Raw genomic sequence first — 12,035 nt, 5'->3', positions numbered from 1 at the left:
TCAGTATTTAGGAACGAATCACACAGGATAGAATTCATCTGCACCATGGAATGGAAGCTGCACATTGCCAGTTCAATATGAACAAGGTGAATGAAGGGGCCTGCTTGTACACATGCTCCCTCCGTCCCACAGGGATCTATGGTGAGCAGCACCAGCTGATGAGGGACTTCTATCAGATGGGTGTGAGTACAGGGGGCTGGATCATTCGAGGCGTCCCAAAGGACACGGAACATGGTCGTGTCTATGCAGGTGAGTCCTGAAACYCYTGCTGATACCTAGCCACACCTACAAGATCTTGAGTCGTCCTTTTAGCTGATTTTCTACTGGGCTCTTGGTTATGTACCAAGGTGGCTACTTAAKTTGTTCRACAGCCCTAGTGGATTAGGCTAGTGGTATGCARGTTCTCAGCATAGTRTTRTTTTTTTTRAGGTAACGTYGCTTGGATGCATCTGCTGGCTGCTCGCTCCCTGAGAGAGCACCCCCAAKGGCTTGGAGGGGAAGTTTACTTCTGCTATGACGACTCACCCTACAAGAGTTATGAGGATTTCAACATGCAGTTCCTGTCTGGGTTCAACTTCCGCCAGGTCCGTGTGCCGCTATTGGTGCTGTGGTTGGTGGCGTGCCTGAATGACCTGCTCCGCTGGGTGCTGAAGCCTGTGTGCAGCTACACACCATTACTCAACCGCTACACACTCGCTGTGGCCAGCACCTCCTTCACAGTGGGTTCAGACAAGGCCCAGCGACACTTCCAGTACCGCCCCCTCTATGACTGGGACCAGTGCAAGGCCCGCACACAGAGATGGGTGGACACCTTTCCCTTCGCAGGCCCCAAGGACTCCTGATCTGGGCTGGTCTGCTGGTCTGGTGGAACCTTGTCTGGGCTAAACCGATGCACCACACATCATAACCTGGGATGGATGGAGGAGTGAGAGGACTTACTCAGATTTATATTCTCACTATGTTTGCTCCATCATAAGCAGTATTATCATTACATGTATGCATACGAACTCTTGACCCCTGAACTCTTAAACCCTGAACTATGACCTCCTGCACGTGTTCTTCAAAAATGGTAATGTCCTCCTACCTGTCACTACTTGTGGCTAGCCTGTAGCTCCTCAGGCAAAATGATGACAAGGCATGTTCCACACTGAAATGGGTCACTTATCCATCCCATGATCTTCTGATTCACATGAGACCCTTCCCAGCCCTAAATAAGAGATAATACATTGGAGATTCAATATAAAAAGTTTGGGGCTTTATCGGACATTGCAATATTCATCTTCTTAAAAAYGGGGTAGATATAATGTGATTGTAGTCATAAAAGGGCGTAGGTATGTGTTCTAGGAATGCTGCTCATGAATTGTTTTGAGTCTATTTCCAACAATACACAGTGCAATACATTACTATACATATTTTGCAATACATACATGAAAATGCAATACATTTTCCACAAGACATCATCACTACATAGACTTGATCTGTTTTTGTTGAAGAGCACTAGTGCAGAAGATAAGTATTTACATCTTAAACATGCATTAATGCACACAGAAAATATTGTCTGATTATGTCCTATGTGATTTTAGAGTTTTATGAATCACCTGCTATACATTAAGGTGATTTTATCATCTGAATGCACTGCCAATTTAAAAACAATAATTAAAAAATCATTAAAGATAACATTTCCCAGTGCAGTCAGATTTAAACTTCAGACAGAGAAAAGGTTAATTTTATATTTCATGCCTATTGATTATTATTATAATTTTGAGAAGTAGCGTTACTTAAAGAGCAACTGAAAGCAATAAAAAACGTATATTCTATTCTCTGGTAGAAAATGGCCTATGTCTCAAACCAACTACATTAATGAAATGTAAGCATTTCATGAGACACCTATAAAAGATGTGTAACATGAAACTATTGTCTCATTTACAATGTGTAATTTATTAACGGTCCCTAACTAGCCCCAGAGATAGGCTATCTAAAGTCAAAACAATTTTGACACTGTCGCACACCAGCCGGCAAAGAAGTTGGATAGCTTGCTAGCTAATTTAGGCTTCTTCCAGACACAAGACCTTGTTAGACTGTTTCAAGTTATCTCAAAGGGTGTGTACTGTTTAGGCAGAGTGTAAGTACAAATGCTTCCCACGTCGGAACAAACACAAGAGACACCCACATCAAGGAGCACCTGCGAGACCCAAAACTCGTTTAGTTTAATTTCCTAATGAGGAGAATTGAAACCAGGACCCAATCAGGAAGTTCAGCCCCCTTTAAGAAAACAATAGACATACTTGGAACACAGAATTGGTTGAATGGTATCAAACACATGGTTTCCATGTGTTTGATCCATGTGTTTGATGCCATTTCATTAGCTCCATTCCAGCCATTATTATGAGCCGTCCTCCCCTCCGCAGCCCCTGTGACTTGGAAAGCATACGCTTTCAGTTTTGAATATTGTATTGAATATGTATTTGTATTATGTGTAATATGTATTTATTTGTTTAATTCCAAATACAACTATTTTAATTAATTCATAGTTTATTTGTTTTTTATGAGGTAAATATGATACTATCAAAGACACAATGCATGATTTTTGCTGAAAACGGCCTAGGTCCACTATGGTGACCTCGGAAACGGCAAAATAAACTAAATGGAGAAACATATGGAATACATGTTAACAACACATTCATTACACGTCCTTTACATAGTCCCAGTCGGTATTAGATAGAACGTTGCGCCCCTGCCTGCCTGTGGGGAAAACAACTTGTGGTTACCTTTTTCAAACGTAATTTTCTTGTTGTCTGCTTGTTTTAGTCCATTACAAAACTACATTWAAAAAAAAAAGTACAACGTCTAAAGATTACTTTTCAACATTGCCTGTGATGGGAGTCACCTTGGTCATGATAGGGGCTGCACCAAATGATTGATGTATTATAATAATTGATTATGCTTATGTTGTATTAATGGAAGGGCTATAAGACACTCCCCCACTACATTTATAGGGTCCTGGACCACAGATTAGCAATATATATATGCATTATAAGGTTTAATACTGTTCCACAGTTCTTTTCTAGTCTCTGCCTCTTATAAGAAACGGTCTGAGCAGATGTGTGAGCCATTGCAGTCAAAACAGGGTGTNTTTTCTAGTCTCTGCCTCTTATAAGAAACGGTCTGAGCAGATGTGTGAGCCATTGCAGTCAAAACAGGGTGTCTGTGAGAAAGCGCCTCAAGGCTTAAAGACATACATAGACAGAGACCCCTGCAGGGGAGTAAATAGATAAGAGACAAGTCAGACATACCACTGTAAGCCACACGGGAATAGAAAATTACTGCTGAGCCCTTAGAAAACACTGGAACTATTGTTTTCTCCTGCAAGTTTGCATAACTGTATATGCATGGGCTTGGTCTCATGAGTAGAAGGTGTTGACGTAGGCAGTTACACCACTAGGGGTTGACTGCAAGTATATTAAAGCAACTGATCTTTTTTATTTTGCAGAATTTACTCTGAAACATACGTGCTGTGTTTCCGTTGTCAACTTCTGTCTGCATTTGCATTAATAAAGGTTTGATTGATTTACTTACCAATAACCCGATGATTGACAAGGAACAAGGAACCTACCCCAACACCTGCTCCCAAGCATTCTCACTACTTAGAAAGACTAATATTGTAGGGATTCCCTCATGCCCCTTTTTATGACGGTGCTAGCAGCCACTGTGAGACCAACAGCACAAACTAACAGAATATACAGCTACAAGTAATCATTGGAGTTAAAGACTATACTATACTTAACAAAAATATAAACAAAATATGCAAAAATGTTACTAAGTAACAGTTCATATAAGGAAATCAGTTAATATAAATAAATTATGCCGTAATCTATGGATTTCACATGACTGGGAATACAGATATGCATCTGTTGGTCACAGATACCTTAACAAAAAAGGCAGGGGCGTGGATCAGAAAACCAGTCAGTATCTGGTGTAAGCACCATTTGGCTCATGCAGCGCAACTCATCTCCTTCGCATAGAGTTTATCAGGCTGTTGATTGTAGCCTGTGGAATGTTGGCCCACTCCTCTTCAATGACTGTGCAAAGTTGCTGGATATTGGCAGGAACTGGAACACGCTATCATGCACGTCGATTCAGAGCATCCCCAATATGCTCAATGGGTGACATGTCTGGTGAGTATGCAGGCCATGGAAGAACTGAGACAGTTTCAGCTTCCAGGAATTGTGTATAGACATGGGGCTGTGCATTATCATGCTGAAACATGAGGTGATAGTGGCGGATGAATGTCACAACAATGGGCCTCAGGATCTCGTCACGGCATCTCTGTGCATTCAAATTGCCATCGATAAAATGCAATTGTGTTCATTGTCCATAGCTTATGCATGCCCATACCATAACCCCACCGCCACCATGGTGCACTCTGTTCACAACCTTGACATGAACAAACCGCTCGCCCACACAACGCCATACACGTGGTTTGCGGTTGTGAGCCAGTTGGATGCGCTGCCAAATTCTCTAAAACGACACTGGAGGCGGCTTATGGTAGAGAAATTAACAAAATTCTCTGGCAACAGCTCTGGTGGATATTCCTGTAGTCAGCATGCCAATTGCACGCTCCCTCAAAACTTGAGACATCTGTGGCATTGTGTTATGTTAAAAAACTGCACATTTTAGAGTGGCTTTATTGTCCCCAGCACAAGATGCACTTGTGTCATTTTGTCATTTTTATTAGGATCCCCATTAGCTAACGCCGTAACGCTAGCTAATCTTCCTGGTGTCCAACACCAATGAACAAGACTTCACAAACATTCAACAAGTAGACAATACAGACAATTACAATACCTGACAGGAAACACATTTAATATTCAGTTGATGCTTTCTATTTCCTCTCTAGTCATATGGTCTATCGCATGTTTTTTTTGTTTTTTTCTTGAAGATAGATTTACTTTTTTCCTGAAAAATATGGATTGTTAAAGAGTTCCATTCAGCTATGGCTCTATATAAAACTGTAGATTTAAGGAGATTTGTCCTTGGCTTGGGTTGACTTAGCTGCCCTAAATTTGCCTGTCTGGTTTGGTGGTTATGCGTATTGCTAGTATGTACTAACTAGCCTGAAAAATACTGTGGTTTTTAAAAATATATAATATTCCTAAAGAAGATCAGAAGACTGGATAGTAATTTGTTTTCAACGTGAAGCCATGAGAGATTCTGATGCATTTGGATAATATTCATACAGACAGAGCAATGAAGAACTCATCTGGCTGCCCTGTTCTGAACCATTTGGAGATTTTCTATATTTATTTTTATTTTTTATTTTATTTCATCTTTATTTAACCAGGTAAGCTAGTTGAGAACAAGTTCTCATTTACAACTGTGACCTGGCCAAGATAAAGCAAAGCAGTGCGACACAAACAACAACACAGAGTTACACATAGAATAAACAAGCGTACAGTCAATAACACAATAGAAAAAAAGAAAGTCTATATAGTGTGTGCAAATGGCGTGAGGAGGTAGGCAATAAATAGGCCATAGTAGCAAAATAATTACAATTTAGCAGATTAACACTGGAGTGATAAATGAGCAGATGATGATGTGCAAGTAGAGATACTGGTGTGCAAAAGAGCAGGAAAGTAAATAAAAACAATATGGGGATGAGGTAGGTAGATTGGGTGGTGTCACGCCCTGACCTTAGAGATCCTTTTTATGTCTCTATTTTGGTTTGGTCAGGGCGTGAATTGGGGTGGGCATTCTATGTTTTGTGTTCTATGTTTTCTATTTCTGTATGTTTGGCCGGGTGTGGTTCTCAATCAGAGGCAGCTGTCTATCGTTGTCTCTAATTGAGAACCATACTTAGGTAGCCTTTTCCCACCTGTGTTTTGTGGGTAGTTGTTTTCTGTCTTTGTGTCTGTACCAGACAGAACTGTTTCGTGTTGTTCGATTTTCGTTTATCTCTTTGTTATTTCTGTCATAGTGTTCACTTTTCTATTAAAGGCATGAACACTTACCACGCTGCGTTTTGGTCTCCTCCCTTAGACGATCATTACAGGTGGGCTATTTACAGATGGACAATGTACAGCTGCAGCGATCGGTTAGCTGCTCAGATAGCTGATGTTTAAAGTTAGTGAGGGAAATATAAGTCTCCAGCTTCAGCGATTTTTGCAATTCGTTCCAGTCATTGGCAGCAGAGAACTGGAAGGAAAGGCGGCCAAAGGAGGTGTTGGCTTTGGGGATGACCAGAAAGATATATCTGCTGGAGCGCGTGCTACAGGTGGGTGTTGTTATCGTGACRAGTGAGCTGAGATAAGGCAGAGCTTTATCTAGCATAGACTTATAGATGACCTGGAGCCAGTGGGACTGGCGACAAATATGTAGCGAGGGCCAGCCGACTAGAGCATACAGGTCGCAGTGGTGGGTGGTATAAGGGGCTTTGGTAACAAAACGGAAGGCACTGTGATAGACTGCATCCAGTTTGCTGAGTAAAGTATTGGAAGCTATTTCGTAGATGACATCGCCGAAGTCGAGGATCGGTAGGATAGTCAGTTTTACTAGGGTAAGTTTGGCGGCGTGAGTGAAGGAGGCTTTGTTGCGAAATAGAAAGCCGATTCTAGATTTGATTTTAGATTGGAGATGTTTAATATGAGCCTGGAAGGAGAGTTTACAGTCTAGCCAGACACCTAGGTATTTGTAGTTGTCCACATATTCTAGGTCAGAACCGTCCAGGGTAGTGATGCTAGTCGGGCGGGCGGGTGCGGGCAGCGAACGGTTGAAAAGCATGCATTTGGTTTTACAAGCGTTTAAGAGCATTTGGAGGCCACGGAAGGAGTGTTGTATTGCATTGAAGCTTGTTTGGAGGTTAGTTAACACAGTGTCCAAAGAAGGGTCAGATGTATACAGAATGGTGTCGTCTGCGTAGAGGTGGATCAGGGAATCACCTGCAGCAAGAGCGACATCATTGATATATACAGAGAAAAGAGTCGGCCCGAGAATTGAACCCTGTGGTACCCCCATAGAGACTGCCAAAGGTCCGGACAACAGGCCCTCCGATTTGACACACTGAACTGTGTCTGCGAAGTAGTTGGTGAACCAGGCGAGGCAGTCATTTGAGAAACCAAGGCTATTGAGTCTGCGGATAAGAATATGGTGATTGACAGAGTCGAAAGCCTTGGCCAGGTCGATGAAGACGGCTGCACAGTACTGTCTTTTATCGATGGCGGTTATGATATCATTTAGTACCTTGAGCGTGGCTGAGGTGCACCCGTGACCAGCTCGGACACCGGATTGCATAGCGGAGAAGGTACGGTGGGATTCGAAATGGTCAGTGATCTGTTTATTAACTTGGCTTTCGAGAGCCAAGACCTGCAAGACGTGTGAGAGACAAACTGGCGGCCATAAGGGAGGTCTGAGAGAAGTGGGTGGAGCGTCTGCCATACCTCTACAACCCTCAGCCTGAAGTAACAGTGGATGAGCAACTGGTTCCATTCAGAGGTAAATGTTTATTTTCATATCTGTAATGTAAGTGATTTTCACTGTTAATTTTATTATTGTTTTTCTGTAATATCATTGATTTATGTGATTGTTTTCTGTGACACTGATACTAATTACTGATAGTAATCTCTTTTGTCAAAAGTTTGCTGTCCTTTCCGGCAGTATATGCCCAGCAAGCCAGCAAAATATGCATCAAGATATGGGTGGCCTGTGACGCACAATCCAGCTACGCTTGGAAGATGCAAGTCTATACAGGGAAGCCGACCGGTGGAGGCCCAGAGAAAAACCAGGGGATGCGGGTTGTGCTTGATGTGACAGATGGACTAAGGGGGCACAATGTCACGTGTGACAATTTCTTCACCTCTTATGAACTCAGCCAGCAGCTCCTGAAGAGGAAGATCACCATGGTTGGCACAGTTAGAAAGAACAAGCCTGAGCTCCCCCCTGCACTCTTCGCAACAAGGAGGAGAGAGGCCTTCTCATCAAAGTTTGCCTTCACCCCCACCACCACTCTAGTTTCTTACCTCCCAAAGAGGAGCAAGAATGTGGTCCTCCTGAGCACAGTGCTCAAAACAGTTGAGATCAGTGATCATGAGGACAGGAAGCCACAGCTGGAATTTACAGCTGCAGGAGGATGACTGCCCGCTGGCCCCTGGTCATCTTCCATAACATCATTGATGTGTCCTCATACAATGCCTTCTTGATATGGAACAAGATCAACCCTGCCTGGATGCCTGATAAGCGGAACAAGAGGAGGGTCTTCCTGGAACAGCTGGGAAAGGCACTTGTAACTCCACACATTCAAAGAAGGGAGTGCCTCCCCCGCGCAGCAACCTCTGCTGTATGTTTACACCTATGCAGTACCTTTAGCAATAATAATAATAATAAACCTCTACTTTAGTAAAGAAAACAATTATGACAGGTGTGTTGTAATAAAAACGAGTGGGGGCCACTGATTAAATGGAGTCTTTCTGTATTGTGAAGAGGGAAAATCCCAGATATTTACAAAGTTTGTGATGAATGACAGGTTATTTCTTCATGCAAAATAGATTTGGGGTTTAAAATTCAATTAAGCTGCTTTATCATTTTTGACCCTGAGAACAAGGAGAGTATACAGAATGTTAAGACTACACAAGGGTTAAAACCATAACATTTGAGTTGAACAAGTTACAGTTCATGATCAATGACATCAAAAGCAGCACTGAAATCTAGCAACACTGCACCACCTAACTTCCTGTCATCCATACTCTTTAACCAATCATCCGTCATTTGTGCTAAGGCCGTACTCGTGGAATGCCCTTCTGCGTATGCATGCCGGAAACCCATTATCAGATCATTACATGATAAATAATGTTTGATTTGTACAGATACATTTTTTTTACAATAATTGACTTAACACAGGCAGCAAGCTTATAGGACGGCTATTAGGACCAGTGAATGCAGATTGTTTATCCTTAGGTAGTTGAATAACATTTGACTCTTTCCAGACTTCTGGGCACACCCCATACATCAAGCACTTATTACAAATATGAGAGATTGGGGTAGATATTTGGTTAGCTGTAACTCTAAGCAATTTGGTGTCAAGATTATCTGTACCAGGTGACTTGTCATCCGAAAGAGACAACAGCATCCTTTCTACCTCTTCCCTTTCTACTTGATTAAATTTAAACATGCATTGCCTCTCCTTCCTGATTCAATCTTTTATAAGGGTATATGACATAGAGCCATCAGTTGGAATCGTAGCATTCGTCAACTTGCCCACTTTGCCTGTAAAATATTCATTTGTTTGCCATGTCATGTGTTTTTGTAATAAAAATACCCCCTGATTCAACAAAAGAGGCGGACATGTTCGAATTCCTACCCATACTCGTGTTCAACATTCTCCACAGTTTTTTCCCATCACCCTTAACTTCATCAATGTTGTGCTGAAAGAATCCCTTCTTCTTTCCTTTGTTTAGCTTGGTCACAATATTTCTTAATTTACAATAACTTTGCTTGATTTGCCAGATTTATCTGCTACTTTTTTGGCCTCATAACGTTGAATCATAAAATTTCTCAGCTCATCATCAATCCATGTGGCACCGTTTGACCTCAGTGCATTTTCTTAAAGGGGCATGCTTATCAGCTATACTCATAAATAATTTCATAAACACATTAGTGACATTTCAGGATCATCCTTACTACACACTTCTAACCATTGCACATTCTTAATCTCATCCACGATTGAGTCCTGATTGAACACTCTGTAGGACCTTTGGTAGATTACCTTCGGGCCAGCCTTTGGTATTTTAGTTTTCCTAGTGAGTGCAACCAAGTTATGATCACTGCAACCTCGTGCCACGGATACAGCCTTAGAACAATGTTCAGCCATGTTAGTAAAAATGTGATCAATACAAGTTGATGATGTYATACCGGACCTATTAGTGAACGTTCTGGTTGGTAATGTCATAACTTGGGTCAGGTTTTTAGCAAGGATCCCGGGACATATTTCAGCGTTTCCAGCGTTAACGATAACTGCGTCCCAGGATCCAGATATGAATAGGAAAACTATTGTAAACTTTTACCATAGTAGATTGTTGTTAAAGTAAAACAAACCGAGTCTCTAGTCTTGTACTGCGCGTGTTGATGACTATGCGTGTTGATGGTAAGAAAAAAGAGAGCGATAGATGATGCTGTTTAAACAGCTTCTTGATATCCACACCTGTCAGGTGGATGGATTATCTTGGCAAAGGAGAAATGCTCATTAACAGAGATGTAAACAAATTTGTTCACAAAATTTGGTAGAAATAAGGTTTTTGTGTGTATGAAACATTTCTGGGATCTTTTATTTCAGCTTATGAAACATGGGATGAACACTTTACATGCTGCGTTTATATTTTTTGTTCAGTGTAAAGACGTTAAATGTCTTACCTGTGATTAAATGTTTTCCACCAACAGCTACATGTAGCCTACATGGACACTGGGTCCCCACATTTCCCACTCTCCCACGCCCAATAGCTTGAAGCCACAGCACAGGGCTCTTCTAGCAGGCTCTATTTCCCTATGTGGGAGCATTGCGAACTGTAGGTCGGAATATTTGACCTGGTTACATGTACACTGAACAACATAGCAGCTTTTCTGGATTTTTTATTATTTCTGTATAACAAAAAATCGACAACAAAGTTGCCTTTTTTACAATGGGGGTCAATAGGAAAGAATGTTGGTGGTCAAGAGGAATTCCTTATTATTATGTGAATACCGACTGGGACTATTCTCTCCAGTGCTGTAAAGTACTTAAGTAAAAATACTTTCAAGTACTTCTTCAGTAGTTTTTTTGGGTATCTGTACTTTACTTTACTATTTATATTTTTGACAACTTTTACTTTTAGTTCACTACATTCCTAAAGAAAATGATGTACTTTTTACTCCATACATTTTCCCTGACACCCAAAAGTACTTGTTACATGATGAATGCTTAGCAGGATAAGAAAATGGTCCAACTGATGCACTTATCAATGGAACACATTGTCATCCCTACTGCCTCTGATCTGTCAGACTCACTAAATACAAATGCATTGTTTGTAAATGATGTCTGAGTGTTGGAGTGTATCCCTGTACATTTTAAAAACAAGAAAATGGTGCCGTCTGCTTTGCTTAATATAAGGAATTTGAAAGGATTTATACTTTTARGTTTGATACTTAAGTATATTTTAGGGATTACATTTACWTTTGATACTTAAGTATATATAGAACCAAATACATTTAGACTTTTACTGAAGTAGTATTTTACTGGGTGACTCACTTTTACTTGAGTAACTTTCTATTAAGATATCTATACTTTTACTCAAGTATGACAGTTGGGTACTTTTTCCACCACTGATTCTCTCTAARCTCATTATGTCAATAGTGTGTCCAAGTTACAAGCCAGAGTGAGTCAATGTAGAGGGAAAAAAACAAAGTTACCATGGAGACTACACAGATGTTGGTTTGTAATGCAGGGCTATGAAACCATGTTGTCGTTACGGAAATATTTTATCAGACTCCAGAATCAAAGTAATACTTCCAGAGAGAGAGAGAGAGAGCAGAGAGAGAAGGAGACCGCAGCAGCGAGAGCAGAGACGAAACGAGAGAGACTGTGACCGATGATACGACCGAACGGACCCGAGAAGTTTCCTCTGACTCAAACGCAGTGCAGGGAATTTCCATCCTACTCTATGACATGTCTGGGTGTCCCCCGTTTGATTGGTTTCTCCATAGCAATCTTCTAAATATTTACACATGCAGTAAGAGCTGTGCTGGTAGAGCTGGATACATGAGGTTGGCTCCATGACAGTTTTATTTTGGCAAAGCCTGGCTGAATCCATAACAATTGAGTAAGGCTTTATGACTTCCAGACCCTACCAAGTACACAGTATTTGTACATGGTACCTGTGTGAATGTCAAATACATATATTATTACTGACTACAATGTATTTGTAGAATGATGTATCATAATAGATATTTAATTGATKATGTACATTATTTTAATAGTTATGATTGGAATGTAAAAAAGGTATTTCTGTAAGTCT

General features: G+C 41.0%; 1 protein-coding gene across 1 annotated transcript in view; it reads left to right on the top strand.

Moving 5' to 3' along the window:
* The window catches only part of hsd3b7 (hydroxy-delta-5-steroid dehydrogenase, 3 beta- and steroid delta-isomerase), an 18,182-nt gene extending 15,658 nt beyond the window's left edge, over positions 1-2,524 (top strand). The window contains 2 exon segments of the mRNA XM_024012580.2: positions 87-249; positions 430-2,524. Coding sequence (XP_023868348.2) covers positions 87-249; positions 430-842 — 576 coding nt within the window. The 3' untranslated portion in view covers positions 843-2,524.
* The last annotated feature ends 9,511 nt before the right edge of the window (positions 2,525-12,035 follow it).

Source organism: Salvelinus sp. IW2-2015, linkage group LG20 (genome assembly GCF_002910315.2).
Source record: "Salvelinus sp. IW2-2015 linkage group LG20, ASM291031v2, whole genome shotgun sequence".
Classification (NCBI taxonomy): Eukaryota; Metazoa; Chordata; class Actinopteri; order Salmoniformes; family Salmonidae; genus Salvelinus; species Salvelinus sp. IW2-2015.
This window is presented reverse-complemented; position numbering and strand designations above follow the sequence as displayed.